Below are 15,994 nucleotides of genomic sequence, written 5' to 3'. Positions count from 1 at the left end.
CAAATCCAAATCCAAATCCAGCCCTGGGTTCTCCAGATCCAACCCTGGGTTCTCCAGATCCAAATCCAACCCTGGGTTCTCCAGATCCAACCCTGGGTTCTCCAAATCCAGCCCTGGGTTCTCCAAATCCAACCCTGGGTTCTCCAAATCCAGCCCTGGGTTCTCCAAATCCAACCCTGGGTTCTCCAGATCCAACCCTGGGTTCTCCAGATCCAGCCCTGGGTTCTCCAAATCCAACCCTGGGTTCTCCAGATCCAACCCTGGGTTCTCCAGATCCAAATCCAACCCTGGGTTCTCCAGCTCCAGCTCCAGCCCTGGGTTCTCCAGCTCCAGCCCTGGGTTCTCCAGCTCCAGCCCCTCCAAGCTCTGTCTCTCAGCTCTCCAGAAACTGAATCCCCCCAGAGTGGAAGCCAAACCCCAGAGATCTCCCCGGTGGTTTTCCCGGAGCACGGCGGAGAGCAGAGGGAAAGCAGGATGGGAGGGAGATCCCTCCTCAGCTGGGCTGCCTCTCCTGACCCCTGGGTGAAGCTCCCGGGGGAATTTCGGGTCCCCCCTCACTTCTTCCTGCGGATTTTGGGTTTCTTCACGGGCCTCAGGTAGGGGTTGTCGATGACGTTCTCCTCCCCGTTCCTGCTGCCTGCCAGGGAGCTGCTCTGCTGCAGCACTGAGCTGTTCTCCTTCTCGGGTCCTGCGTCATCCTGGCATGGAGAAAACAACCAAAAAAACCAAAATCAGGCTTGGAAATCCTTCTGCTCGCAGAATCCCTGGCTGCTCCATCCCTGGAAGTGTCCAAAGCCAGGCCGGAGCAGCCTGGGCTAGGGGAAGGTGTCCCTGCCCATGGGACAAGATCTTATGGGCCCCCAAACCATGGCAGGATTCCAAGGTCAGAGCCCAGAACCTGTGGGCTGGAGGGACAACCAAGCACACGAGGAGCTGCATTAGAGCTCTGTGAGAGAGGAAAATCCCTTGGGAAACTGAAAACTGGGAGCTCCTGCTCCAGCCTCGCTCTGCTCTGGACTCTGCAGGGAGCTGGAGAACCAGGACAGTGCTCAGCTCCACTTCCCAGGAGGCACAGCCAGGATTCCAAGCTCAAGAACCCTGACACTGCTCAGCTCCATCTCCCATTTCCCAGGAGGCAGAGCCAGAATTCCAAACTGGAGAACCCTGAAAAAAGTTCAGTTCCATTTCCCAGGAGGCAGAGCCAGGTTTTCCAAGCTGGAGAACCCTGACACTGCTCAGTTCCATTTCCCAGGAAAACAGGGCCAGAATTCCAAGCTCAAGAACCAGGACATTGTTCAGTTCCATTCCCCATCTCCCAGGAGCAGAGGCAGTTCCCAAGCTGGAGAACCCTGGCAATGTTCAGTTCCATTCCCCATTCCCCATCTCCCAGGAGCAGAGGCAGGTTCCCAAGCTCAGGAGCCCTGGCACTGCTCAGTTCCATTCCCCATTCCCCGTTTCCCATCTCCCAGGAGCAGAGGCAGGTTCCCAAGCTGGAGAACCCTGACACTGCTCAGTTCCATTCCCCATTCCCCGTTTCCCATCTCCCAGGAGCAGAGGCAGGTTCCCAAGCTGGAGAACCCTGGCAATGTTCAGTTCCATTCCCCATTCCCCATCTCCCAGGAGCAGAGGCAGGTTCCCAAGCTCAGGAACCCTGACACTGCTCAGTTCCATTCCCCATTCCCCATTCCCCATCTCCCAGGAGCAGAGGCAGTTCCCAAGCTGCAGGAGCCCTGACACTGCTCAGTTCCATTCCCCATTCCCCATTCCCCATCTCCCAGGAGCAGAGGCAGGTTCCCAAGCTCAGGAGTGGCCCCCGGGAGCCCCCAGCGTGGCCCCACCGTGCTCATGTGCAGCGGGAGGTTCTCGGTGTCCGTCTGCTCGTCCTGCTCCGAGGAATCCGTCTCCTCCATCTGCTGCATCTCCAGCTCAGAGGGGAGCAGGGCTGTCAGGTAGGGCACAGTGAAAGGCCTGGCAGCAATCACTGGCAGCAGGGAAAAGAGCAGACACAGTCAGGGAGCTGGGAGAAATTCCTGCCCTCAGAAATTAAGGATAAAGTTACAGAGATCAAACATTTCGCCGGTTCTGGGTTTGGATACATTTCCTTTTCCTTTCCCTTTTTTGGATATTTTTCCTTTTCCTTACATTTCCTAAGGATCAGGAAGGAAATGTTGATCCTTAAAAGATGGCAGTCTCTACAGCTTCCCAATTTTCTGATCCCTAAAAGATGGCAGTCTCTCCTCCCAATTTTCTGATCCCTGAAGGATGGCACTCTCTACTGCTTCCCAATTTTCTGATCCCTAAAGGATGGCACTCTCTACTGCTTCCCAATTTTCTGATCCCTAAAGGATGGCACTCTCTACTGCTTCCCAATTTTCTGATCCCTAAAGGATGGCACTCTCTACTTCCCAATTTTCTGATCCCTGAATCCTCATCACTGCTCTGCAGGCAGAGACAGGAAAATTTCCAGCAGCAGCAAAATGTCAGGGAGAAGAAATTCCTTGGTGAAGTTAGAATAGAATAATAAAGAATAATAAAGAATAATAAAGAAGAATAATAAAGAATAATAAAGAATAATAAAGAATAATAAAGAATAATAAAGCACTGGAATGCTCTTCCCAGGGAGGTGGCAGAATCACCATCTCTGGATGTGTTTAAAAAAGGACCTGACGTGGCACTTGGTGCTGTAGCCTGGTTGAGGTGTTGGGGCAAAGGTTGGACTCGATGATCTTAGAGGTCTCTTCCAACCTTATGATTCTGGGATTGTGATTCTGAGACTCTGGGATTCTGATTCTGGGACTCTGGGATTCTGATTCTGGGATTCTGTGATTCTGTGATTGTGATTCTGTTATTCTGTTATTCTGTTATTCTGGGATTCTGTGACTCTGATTATGGGGTTCTGGGACTCTGTGATTCTGGGACTCTGGGATTCTGTGATTCTGTTATTCTGTGATTCTGGGTTTCTGTGTTTCTGGGATTCTGTGTTTCTGGGATTCTGTTCTTCTGTGATTGTGATTCTGTGATCCTGTTATTCTGGGATTCTGGGATTCTGATTCTGGGATTCTGTTACAGGGGTAGAGCCAGGATTGGGATGAGATTTGGATTTAGGCCTTCTCCACCAGGAGAAAAAAGGAAGCCTTGTGGAGTTTAGGAGCTGCTCTCTGCTTTTTCTCCCCATTTTAACCCCAAACCCCTCCTTTCCAAACCTTCCACCGTGGCAATCCTTAAACCCTTTCCCCAAACCCTCTGGCTGTAAGGATTCCCACGCCCAGCGCCAACACCAGGCACGGGATGACTCCCACAGTGAAACCATGGAATGACTGACGTGGGAATGTGCTGACATCGTCCTTGAAGAGGCTCTGGGTCTCTCCAGTCTTGGCCATGAAGCGGGTGAGGGCCCTCTCCACGTCCCTGCGCTGCGACGCCGCCTTCTCCCGCAGCACCTGGTAGTCGGACACCGGCTCCCGGTAGGTCTGGGCAGGAAGGACAGGGGGGAGAGACGTGGGGCAGCTGCAGTCCCAAAACTCCACAGGGATGGAGCAGCTCCAGTCCCAGGGATGGAGCAGCTCCAGTCCCAAACATCCCAGAGATGGAGCAGCTCCAGTCCCAAAACCTTCACAGGGATGGAGCAGCTCCAGTCCCAAACATCCCAGAGATGGAGCAGCTCCAGTCCCAAAACTTCACAGGGATGGAGCAGCTCCACTCCCAAACATCCCAGAGATGGAGCAGCTCCAGTCCCAAAAACTTCACAGGGATGGAGCAGCTCCACTCCCAAAAACTCCACAGGGATGGAGCAGCTCAGTCCCAAAACTTCACAGGGATGCAGCAGCTCCAGTCACAAAAACTTCACAGGGATGGAGCAGCTCCAGTCCCAAAAACTTCACAGGGATGGAGCAGCTCCAGTCTCAAATATCCCAGAGATGGAGCAGCTGCAGTCCCAAAAACTCCACAGGGATGGAGCAGCTCCAGTCCCAAAACTTCCCAGGGATGGAGCAGCTCCAGTCCCAAACATCCCAGAGATGGAGCAGCTCCACTCCCAAAAACTTCACAGGGATGCAGCAGCTCCACTCCCAAAAACTCCACAGGGATGGAGCAGCTCCACTCCCAAACTTCCCAGGGATGGAGCAGCTCCAGTCCCAAAAACTCCACAGGGATGGAGGAGCTGTGGAGCAGTTTCACCTCTAAACATCCCAGGGATGGAGCAGCTCCCAAAAAAACTTCACAGGGATAGAGCAGCTCCACTCCCAAACTTTACAGGGATGGAGGAGTTGTGGAGCAGCTCCAGTCCCAAACATTCCAGGGATGGAGGAGTTCTGGAGCAGTTTCACCTCCAAACTTCCCAGGGATGGAGCAGCTCCACTCCCAAACAAACATCCCATGGAGCAGCTCCACTCCCAAAAACTTCACAGGGATGGAGCAGCTGCAGGCTCTGCTTTCCAGTGTCCACAGGGTTTTGGAGAGCTCCAGGGGTCCAGCAGGCAGAAATCCAGGGATTCTGCACTGGGAATGGCCTGGAAGGATCCCATCCCAAGGGATGTCCACAACCCTCAAACGAGGAATATTCAAAGCCAGGAAAAACAATACTTGGGATAAATAGCACCAGCAGTGGAGTACAAAAAAAACACTTCTGGGGTTCTGGACTTCAAACAGATCCCAGCCAGCACAAAAATGAGAAATCCAGGGATTCTGGCTGATTTCTGGATGGCAAGGGAGGTCCAGAACCCACAAAGAAGGAATGCATAGGGTCAGGAGGAATATTTGGGATAAATGGCAGCAGCCCTGCAGTAAAACCACCCCAACTCCTGGAATTCAAACAGAGCCCAAACAGCACAAAAAGCCCCAAAAATGTCACTCACCGGAGTCTTGATGTAGGTGTGGGGATCTGGGAACTCTGGGAAATGGCCAGGAATGTGCGGGGGGTGAGGCTTGTTCTGCCCAGCTGTCAGGGCTTTGGGGGTCACAGGCTGGTTTGTCACTGGAGCTGCAGGGGGGAACAGCACAGGGGTCAGGGGAACAGGAAAATCAGGGGAAACAACACCACAGGAATCAGGGGAAACATGAAAATCAGGGGAAACAACACCACAGGAATCAGGGGAAACATGAAAATCAGGGGAAACAAACACAGGAGTCAGGGAAACACGAAAATCAGGGGAAACATGAAAATCAGGGGAAACAGCACCACAGGAATCAGGGGAAACAGGGAAACAAACACAGGAATCAGGGAAAACACAAAAATCAAGGGAAACACAAAAATCAGGGGAAACAACACAGGAATCAGGGGAAACATCACACGAATCAGGGGAAACATAAAAATCAGGGAAAAGACCACAGGAATCAGGGAAAAGTACAAAGGAATCACGGAAAACACAGGAATCCTCCTGCCCAGGGTCCCCCCAAAGCTCTGGCCCCATCCCTGGCCCCATGCCATGACCTTGGGATTGGATCCCAGAACTGATCCCTGCAGACAAACCCCCCCGGGGGCTCTCCCGAGTGCCCCAGGTCCCTTCACCCCAACCCAGAACCCCCCGAATTCCTGGGATCGTCCCACAGGAAGCTGATCAGGAGGTCCCTGGAGGGCAGCAGGAGGAATCCCAGGCTGTCCCCAGCCCCCTGGAGCCCAGCAGAGGTGCCCCACGCACGGGCAGTGATCACCATCCTCTGGGAGCGCTTGGCGTAGGCGGGAAGGGTTTCCACGTTGAAGCCTGGAACGCAAAAGGGGAAAACGGGAATGGATCCTGTCAAAATCCAGATTTATTTTTTCCCCCAAAATGAAACAAGGATGGGATGGGCCAGGGGGCAGAGCCAGGAAAGGCATCGGCTGCAGGGGGAACCTCCCGAACCGCAGATTTCGGGGCGGATTTCCCAATCCAGAGGTGGAAAGGGTGGTGAAGGAACCCGTGGGTCTCGGGCTGTAAATCCCCCCTGGCTAGTTTGGGATTTAGCCCACACGGATCCTACGTGGACGAAGTAAAGGACGAGAGGCGCTCTTTCTCCACGTGGCTCTGATGTCCTGTTTATTGGCTGGAAGGGGACATCTGCATCTGTCCTGTTTATTGGCTGGAAGGGGACATCTGCATCTGTCCTGTTTATTGGCTGGAAGGGGACATCTGGATCGTAGGGTTTCCAGGTGAATAAAGAGGAGGAGCCCCAAACCCAAGGGACATTTATACCCGTGGAACGGGAGTGGGGACAGAGGGCCACAGCCAAGGGGACACCAGTGAGGAGGGACAAAGGGAGGAGCTACAAGGGACAAATCACCTTACCAGGGGGTACCATGGGAACAGATCACCCAGTGCAGAACATCTAAATACCTATATAGTGCATCACAACAGTGCAGGAACCCGTGGGTCTCGGGCTGTAAATCCCCCCGGTTAGTTTGGGATCTAAGCCCGCACGGATCCTACATGGACGAAGTAAGGGACGAGAAGAGCTCTTTCTCTGTGTGGTTCTGATGTCCTGTTTATTGGCTGGAAGGGGACATCTGCATCTGTCCTGTTTATTGGCTGGAAGGGGACATCTGCACCGTAGGGTTTCCAGGTGAATAAAGAGGAGGAGCCCCAAACCCAAGGGACATTTATACCCGCGGAACGGGAGCGGGGACGGAAGGCCGCAGCCAAGGGGACACCAGTGAGGAGGGACAAAGGGAGGGACTACAAGGGACAGATCACCTTGATACCATGGGACAGATCACCAGGGGGTACCACGGGAGCAGTTCACGCAGTGCAGAGCATCTAAACACCCACACAGTGCATCACAACAGGGTGGGAAGAAGGAGCCGCTCACCCATCTCCACGAGGGTCACCACGATGTCGGAGAGCGTGGGCTGGGTCCTGGCCGTGTGCTCGCAGTAGGATTTGGCGCTCCGGCCGATTTCGGAAATGTCTGCAGCACAAAACCAGCAGGGGTCTCGTTCCCACCACGGCCAGGGCGGGGGCAGCCCCAGGGAATGGGAATTTTCGAGTTTTCCGTTTGCAACCGAGTGCTCAGGGCGGGGATCGGGCACAGCTGGGGCTCAGTGATCCCAGAGGGATTTTCCAGCCTTGATAATTCCATGATTTTGTGAGCGCATGAATCCAGTTTGAAAGGGGCAGAATTTAGGAGCGAAGCCCTGCTGACCCCTCGTGCCCATCCCTGTTCCATGAGGGGTCCCAGCTGGAACTAAGATTCCATTTCTGCACAGGTACAGAGAGTGGGGCTGATTGTTGGGATTTGTGCCTTGGGTTTGGGGCTGATTCCAGGGATTTGGGGCTGATTTTTGGGATTTGTGCCTTGGATTGGGGCTGATTCCAGGGATTGGGGGCTGATTGTTGGGATTTGTGCCTTGGATTGGGGCTGATTCCAGGGATTTGGGGCTGATTGTTGGGATTTGTGCCTTGGGTTCGGGGCTGATTCCAGGGATTTGGAGCTGATTTTTGGGATTTGTGCCTTGGATTGGGGCTGATTCCAGGGATTGGGGGCTGATTTTTGGGATTTGTGCCTTGGATTGGGGCTGATTCCAGGGATTTGGGGCTGATTTTTGGGATTGGTGCCTTGGCTTGGGGCTGATTCCAGGGATTGGGGCTGGTTTTTGGGATTAGTGCCCTGGATTTGGGGCTGATTGCAGGGATTTGGGGCTGGTTTTTGGGGGTGGTGCCTTGCACTGGGGCTGATTTTTGGGCTTTGTCTCAGTTGTCAGGGCCGGGCTGCACTCCACGATCTGGGAGCTCCCTCCCCTCCCCGTCACGGTGTGCAAAGCAGGATGGCACCCCCTGGGCACAGAGGGCACCCCGTGGGCACAGAGGGCACCCCGTGGGCACAGAGGGCACTCTGGGTGAGCAGGGGACACTCTGGGTGAGCAGGGGACACTCTGGGTGGGCAGGGGACACTCTGGGTGAGTGAGGGCACTCCGGGTGAGCAGGGGACACTCTGGGTGGGCAGGGGACACTCCGGGTGAGCAGGGGACACTCTGGGTGAGCACTCTGGGTGAGCAGGGGACACTCCAGGTGAGCAGGGGACACTCTGGGTGAGCACTCTGGGTGAGCAGGGACACTCTGGGTGAGCACTCCGGGTGAGCAGGGGACACTCCAGGTGAGCAGGGGACACTCTGGGTGAGTGAGGGCACTCTGGGTGAGCAAGGGACACTCTGGGTGAGCAGGGGACACTCTGGGTGAGCACTCTGGGTGAGTGAGGGCACTCCGGGTGAGTGAGGACACTCTGGGTGAGCACTCTGGGTGGGCAGGGACACTCCAGGTGAGCAGGAGACACTCCGGGTGAGTGATGGCACTCCGGGTGAGCAGGGGACACTCCGGGTGAGCACTCTGGGTGGGCAGGGACACTCCAGGTGAGCAGGGGACACTCCAGGTGAGCAGGGGACACTCCAGGTGAGTGATGGCACTCCGGGTGAGCAGGGGACACTCCGGGTGAGCACTCTGGGTGGGCAGGGACACTCCGGGTGAGTGAGGGCACTCCGGGTGAGCAGGGGACACTCCGGGTGAGCACTCTGGGTGGGCAGGGACACTCCGGGTGAGCGGGGCACTCACAGCTCTGGATCATCTCGGTGAGCGTCTCCACCGCCGCCTTCTCGGCGCTCTCGAAGCCGGCCTCGGTCAGCAGCGAGCTCACCACCACCTGCAGCGTGCGGCGCCGCGCCAGCTGGTAATTGTCCGCCGGGGTGCCCGCCTGCTTGGTGCCTGCCCGCTGCAGGGAACAGAGCCAGTTATCCATGGGATCATTGGGAATTGTCCGCCGGGGTGCCCGCCTGCTTGGTGCCTGCCCGCTGCCAGGGAACAGAGCCAGTTATCCATGGGATCATTGGGAATTGTCCGCCAGGGTGCCCGCCTGCTTGGAGCCTGCCCGCTGCCAGGGAACAGAGTGTGGGAATGGGGGAGATCATGGGATGGGATGGCATCCATGGGATGGGATCCACGGGATGGGATGGGATCCATGTGGGATGGGATGGGATCCATGGGATGGGATGGGATCCATGGGCTGGGATCCATGGGATGGGATGGGATGGGATGGGATCCATGGGCTGGGATCCATGGGATGGGATGGGATCCATGGGATGGGACGCATGGGATGGGATGGGATGGGATGGGATCCATGGGATGGGATGGGATGGGATCCATGGGCTGGGATCCATGGGATGGGATGGGATCCATGGGATGGGACGCATGGGATGGGATGGGATGGGATCCATGGGATGGGATGGGATCCATGGGATGGGATGGGATGGGATCCATGGGCTGGTATCCATGGGATGGGATGGGATGGGATGGGATCCATGGGATGGGACACATGGGATGGGATGGGATGGCATGGCATGGGATGGGATGGGATGGGATGGGGCAGGGAGCAGGTAATGGAAGGGCTTGGGAGCAGGGACGTGGGAGCAGGGAAGGGTCACAGAGCAGGTGGAAGGCCCATGGAGCAGGGACTGGGAAGGGACATGGAGCAAGGATTGGAAAAGGTTTGGGAGCAGGGAATGGGAAGGGTGACACAGCAGGAACACAGGCACACACACACACACGTGTGTCCTATACACTCAGATACACATGTCTGTGTATACATATGTATATAAAATATAAACATTTATATAAATATATATATTTGCACACGCGTCCTTACAGAACCTCCCAGACACTTTTGGGACGCGGCCCCTTTAAGGACACCCCACACAAGCCCCGCCCCGTCCCCCGCCAGCCAATTGGAGCGCGCCATCTTCAGCCAATCAAACCCCGCCTCCCCTCAGGCCCTCCAGCCAATCAGCGCCTCCCTCTCTCCACCGGCCGCCTCCACGCTCCGCGGCCTGGCCGCGGCCTCCTCCGCGTCCCGGAGGGATCGGGCGCTGCCGCCCCGCCCGACCCCGCCGGGGACCCGCCGGGAACCCGCCCTCGCGGCCCCGCGCCCCGGGGATTCGCCGCCGTTACCGTGCCGGAGCCCCCGGACGCTGTGTCAGCCATCTTGGAGCCATATGGAGCTGTGCGCATGCGCCAGGTGCGGGCGGGGCGGCGGGCGGGAGCGCAGGGTGTTGTGGGAGTTGTAGTGCGGATGAGGGGCAACATCTGGATGCCTCCCTTCCCCCCGCACATCTGGATCCCGAGGGGCTGGAACGAGATGAGATCGACGGTCCCGCCCATCCCAAACCGGTCTGGGCTTGCACAGGACACAAGGGCCGTGAGGATTTTGCCGAGTCAGCAAAGTCTCCATTGAAAGCTGATTTATCACATCCCAATTGATGACATCCTGATTTATCACATCCCAATTGATGACATCCTGATTTATGACATCCCGATTTATGGCATCCCGACTTATGGCATCCTTAATTCCGGGCTGTCCTTGAGCCAGGGATGAAGCTTTGCCTGCTGCACTAATTAACTCTCCTATCTTGCTGATCAGGCTGGAAAGTGATCGAAGACCATCCTGATTTGAGATAATCGAGATTTATCCCACATTTTGATCGTGATTTATTGTGATTTGATATTGGAAATGGAAATAATCAGTTCCAGTCTGGTTTAATGGAAATAACCAACCCCAGACTGGTTTAGAAATGGGAATAACCAATCCCAGAGTGGTTTAATGGAAATAACCAACCCCAGACTGGTTTAGAAATGGGAATAACCAATCCCAGAGTGGTTTAATGGAAATAACCAACCCCAGACTGGTTTAGAAATGGAAATAACCAATCCCAGACTGAATTAATGGAAATAACCAATCCCAGACTGGTTTGGGACTGGTTTAATGGAAATAACCAATCCCAGACTGGCTTGGAAATGGAAACAACCAATCCCAGACTGTTTTGATGGAAATAACCAACCCCAGAGTGGTTTAATGGGAATAACCAACCCCAGACTGGTTTGGGACTGGTTTAATGGAAATAACCAATCCCAGACTGGCTTGGAAATGGAAATAACCAATCCCAGACTGCTTTAACGGATATAACCAATCCCAGACTGCTTTAATGGAAATAACCAATCCCAGAGTGGTTTCAGACTGCTTTAATGGAAATAACCAATCCCAGAGTGGTTTAATAGAAATAACCCACCCCAGACTGATTTAGAAATGGAAATAACCAACCCCAGAGTGGTTTAATGGAAATAACCAACCCCAGAGTGGTTTAATGGAAATAACCAACCCCAGAGCGGTTTAATGGAAATAACCAACCCCAGAGCGGTTTGGGTAGGAAAGGGCTTTTCCAGCCTCGATAATTCCATGTTTTTGTGACCCCATGAATCCAGTTTGACAGGGGCAGAGTTCAGAGCAAAGCCCTGCTGACCCCTCGTGCCCATCCCTGTTCCACGAGGGGCCCCGCTTCCGCTGGAATGGAATTTGAATTCCGTTTTCCCAAAGACGCCGCCGGCACAGAGAGGGGGGAAAAGTCTCCAGGAGGCAGAAGAAGCCTCTGAGGGGGAGGAATCTTCCAGAGGAAAAGCTGGAGCTGTTTGATCTCCTGTCCCTGAGATCCCCAGAAACCCCCGGGATCGCGCGGTGCCAGCCCCGCTGCCAGCAGAGGGCACGTTGGCACCGGGACACTCGGGTTGTTTCCTCAGTCACGAACCAAACCGGCGGCGCTGAAGGAATTCATGGCGGTTTTCACAGCCCTCAGCCGTGAAAATACCTAAAGAATCCATAATATAATATAATATAATATAATATAATATAATATAATATAATATAATATAATATAATATAATATAATATAATATAATACAATCTAATTAAATATAATATAATTAATATCATATATGATACAATATAAAATAATATTATATCATGTAATATAACATTATAATATAATATAATATAATATAAGTAATATAATATAATACAATATAATATAATACTATAGAATATCATATCATATAATACAACATAATATAATATAATATAATATAATATAATATAATATAATATAATATAATATAATATAATATAATATAATATAATATAATATAATATAATATAATATAATATAATATAATATAATATAATACAATATAATATAATACAATATAATACAATCTAATTCAATATAATATAATACAATATAATATAATTAATATCATATATGATACAATATAAGATACTATTATGTAATATAATATAACATTATAATATAATATAATATAATATAATATAATATAATATAATATAATATAATATAATATAATATAATACAATACAATACAATATAATATAATATAATATAATATAATATAATATAATATAATATATGTCATAAAATAATAAATCAGCCTTCTGAAACACGGAGTTCCGATTCTCCCCTCTCCCCTTGTCGGGGTTGCCGGCAAATTCCACATTCCCAAATACCCAGCTCTGCTGGAAAACCCTTGGGAGAGCTGGAATTCATCTTGGAATTCTCCTTGGAATTCTCCTTGGAATTCATCTTGGAGGGGACAGTCCCTGATAAAGTCCCCATGGATGGCAGCCCCAAGGAGGGGACAGTCAGTGATAAAGTCCCCATGGATGGCAGCCCCAGAGGAGGGGACAGTCCCTGATAAAGTCCCCAGGGATGGCAGCCCCAAATAAAGGACAGTCCCTGATAAAGTCCCCAGGGATGGCAGCCCCAGAGCCACAGCTGGAGCTGCAGCAGCAGCTGGGAGGCCACGATAGCTCTGTGCTGTCCCCTCCCTGTCCCTCAGGACAGAGGCCGTGTCCTCCCCGCTCCAGCTCCTCCTCTCCCAGCTGGAGCTGTCTCCATCGTTCCTTCTGGAAGGTTCTGCCGTGGCTGCCCTCCTTGTCCCTCCTGTGCAGCTCCCTGGGGACTTCGAGGGTCCCACCTGGGGACTTCGAGGGTCCCACCTCGGCCCGGGGGGGTCGGTTGGGATCCTTCTCGTGCAGGAAATGCAATTTGGGAGAGGGGAAAAAGAAGTGAAGGAAATATTTGTGCTTGAAATCTCGACCCTGGCTCACATCCCTGGGCAAAATTCCCCTCGGGATGTGTTCCTGGGGTGGGGCGGGAGGAATTCCATCAGGTTTTGGCACCCCAAAAACTGATCTGAGCAGGTTTTCAGGTGGGCAGGAAGGGAAAGAGGGTTTGTATCTCCATTTTTTGGGGTGTTTTGGGGTTTTTTTTTGTTGTTTTGTTTTTTGGGGGTTTTTTTAGGGAATTTTTTTGGGGATCCCTGCGCTTGGGTGTGAGGAATTCCTTCAGGGCAGGTTTTGGCACCCCAAAAACTGATCTGAGCAGGTTTTTCCCTCTCCAAGTGAGCAGGAAGGGAAAGAGGGTTTGTATCCCCATTTTCCAATTTTTTGGGGCTTTTGTTGTTTTTTTTGGGGCGGGTGGGTGTTGGGGTTTCTTTTGTTTGTTTGTGTGGTTTGGTTTTTTTGGAGTATTTTTATTTTTGGTTTTGTTGTTTTTGTTTTGGTTTTTTGGGGTTTTTTTTGGGGTTTTTTTTTGTTTTTTCATTTTATTTTGGGGATTTTTGTCAGGATTTGGGGAAGAGCAGAGGGGGTTCAGCAGGAAGAGGCTCAGGAATTCCGAACCTTCCCCTGATTTCAGCGGGAGCGACGGACGAGGGGCCTTCCCCTCGGCGCTGTTTCGGGGGGAAATATTCAAATGTTGGTGAAACGATTTCCCACGGGCCCCGCAGCGGCTCGGGGGCACCCGGGGGGTGACAGGCCACGCTTCACGTGCACACAACTGTCACCTCGTGCCACTCGGGGCTGGCGCCTCTCTTGTGTGACACGGGAGGACCCCACAGCTGGCGGCGGCCGTTGGGATTGGGGCGAGACTGAATCACAGCCAGGGACAGATGGGGGACAGGGACACAGGGGACAGACAGGGACAGACAGGGGACAGACAGGGGGACAGGGACAGACAGGGACAGGCAGGGGGACAGGGACAGACAGGGGGACAGGGACACACAGGGGGACAGGGACAGACAGGGGGACAGGGACACACAGGGGACGCACAGGGGACAGGGACACACAGGGACACACAGGGACAGACAGGGGGACAGGGACAGACAGGGGGACAGGGACACACAGGGACACACAGGGACAGACAGGGGGACAGGGACAGACGGGGGACAGGGACACACACAGGGGACAGGGACACACAGGGGACAGGGACACACACAGGGGACAGGGACAGACGGGGGACAGGGACACACAGGGGACAGACAGGGGGACAGGGACACACAAGGACAGACGGGGGACAGGGACACACAGGGGACACACAGGGACAGACAGGGGGACAGGGGACAGACGGGGGCAGGGACACACAGGGACAGACAGGGGGACAGGGACAGACAGGGGGACAGGGACACACAGGGACAGACAGGGGGACAGGGACACACAGGGGACAGGGACAGACAGGGGACACACAGGGACAGACAGGGACAGACGGGACAGGGACACACAGGGGACAGGGACACACAGGGGACACATAGGGACAGACAGGGACAGACAGGGGACAGGGACACACAGGGGACACACAGGGACAGACAGGGACAGACAGGGGGACAGGGACACACAGGGGACAGGGACACACAGGGACAGACAGGGGGACAGGGACACACAGGGGGACAGGGACACACAGGGGACACACAGGGACAGACAGGGACAGACAGGGGACAGACAGGGACACACAAGGACACACGGGGACAGACAGAGGGACAGGGACACACAGGGACAGACAGGGGACAGACGGGGGACAGGGACACACAGGGGACAGACAGGGGGACAGGGACACACAAGGACAGACGGGGGACAGGGACACACAGGGGACACACAGGGACAGACAGGGGGACAGGGACAGACAGGGGGTGACACAGAGGGGGTGACAGATGGGGTGACAAGCAGGAAATGGGAAAAACCCCAAACTGCCCCATTTAGTGCATTGGGGTGCCCCAAACCCTTTATCGAGGCAGGGAAAGAAATCCCAACATCGGGGGTGCCCCAGATCTTTTATTGAGGCAGGGAAAGGTACAACCCCAAAATCTTTGGGATGCCCCAGATGCCACCCCAACATTTGGGGTGTCCCAATCCCAGGTGCGCAGAGCTGGAGGCGCCTCAGGGCAGCAGCGGCTGCAGAGATGTGACAGCAGCTCCTGCTCCTGTGACACTGCCACCCCCAAACCCCCGGGCCACGCTTCAAACCCCTCTCGCCCCCTTTAAACCCCGAAACCCTTCAAACCCCTGAAACCCTTCAAACCCCTGAAACCCTTCAAACCCCTGAAACCCTTTAAACCCGATAACCCTTCAAACCTCTCTTGCCCCCTTTAAACCCCCGTAACCCTTCAAACCCCCAAAACCCTTCAAACCCCCAAAACCCTTCAAACCCCTCTCGCCCCCTTTAAACCCCAAAACCCTTTAAACCCCTCTCGCCCTCTTTAAACCCCAAAACCCTTTAAACCCCTCTTGCACCCTTTAAACCCCTCTCGCCCCCTTTAAACCCCTGTAACCCTTCAAACCCCCATAACCCTTTAAACCCCCGAAACCCTTTAACCCCCAAAACCCTTTAAACCCCATAACCCTTTAAACCCCCAAAACCCTTTAACCCCCAAAACCCTTTAAACCCCATAACCCTTTAAACCCCCGTAACCCTTCAAACCCCTCTTGCACCCTTTAAACCCCTCTCGCACCCTTCAAACCCCCGTAACCCTTCAAACCCCTCTTGCACCCTTTAAACCCCCGAAACCCTTCAAACCCCGAAACCCTTCAAACCCCTGTAACCCTTTAAACCCCTCTTGCACCCTTTAAACCCCCGTTACCCTTTAAACCCCTGTAACCCTCTTGCACCCTTTAAACCCCGAAACCCTTCAAACCCCTCTCGCACCCTTTTAACCCCATAACCCTTTAAACCCCGAGCTTTGCAGAGCTCAGCCTCGAGCTCAGCCTCCCCCCAGCACCATCTCCGCTCCCCGAGCTCCACTCTCCCCCCGAACCCCCCAGAGCCGGCCGGGGCCGCAGCTGCGGGGCTCACAGGGGATTTTTGGGGCGCACAAACCGCTCCGGGGGCACCCCGGGGGTCTCGGCCCCGCAGGTGAGCAGA

At 53.7% G+C, this 15,994-nt stretch overlaps 1 protein-coding gene across 1 annotated transcript; it reads right to left on the bottom strand.

The window, feature by feature from the left end:
* Nucleotides 1–280: 280 nt before the first annotated feature.
* Nucleotides 281–10,424, bottom strand: TAF8 (TATA-box binding protein associated factor 8). The gene is made up of 8 exons (XM_038162781.1): nucleotides 9,906–10,424; nucleotides 8,517–8,673; nucleotides 6,781–6,879; nucleotides 5,637–5,699; nucleotides 4,854–4,978; nucleotides 3,323–3,470; nucleotides 1,839–1,981; nucleotides 281–698 (listed from the first exon to the last, which is right to left on the bottom strand). The coding sequence occupies exons 1-8, from the start codon at nucleotides 10,113–10,115 to the stop codon at nucleotides 555–557; spliced, it is 1,089 nt and encodes a 362-aa protein (XP_038018709.1). The 5' UTR covers nucleotides 10,116–10,424; the 3' UTR covers nucleotides 281–554.
* Nucleotides 10,425–15,994: the final 5,570 nt, after the last annotated feature.

This window comes from Motacilla alba, chromosome 26 (genome assembly GCF_015832195.1).
Source record: "Motacilla alba alba isolate MOTALB_02 chromosome 26, Motacilla_alba_V1.0_pri, whole genome shotgun sequence".
Lineage (NCBI taxonomy): Eukaryota > Metazoa > Chordata > Aves > Passeriformes > Motacillidae > Motacilla > Motacilla alba.
This window is presented reverse-complemented; position numbering and strand designations above follow the sequence as displayed.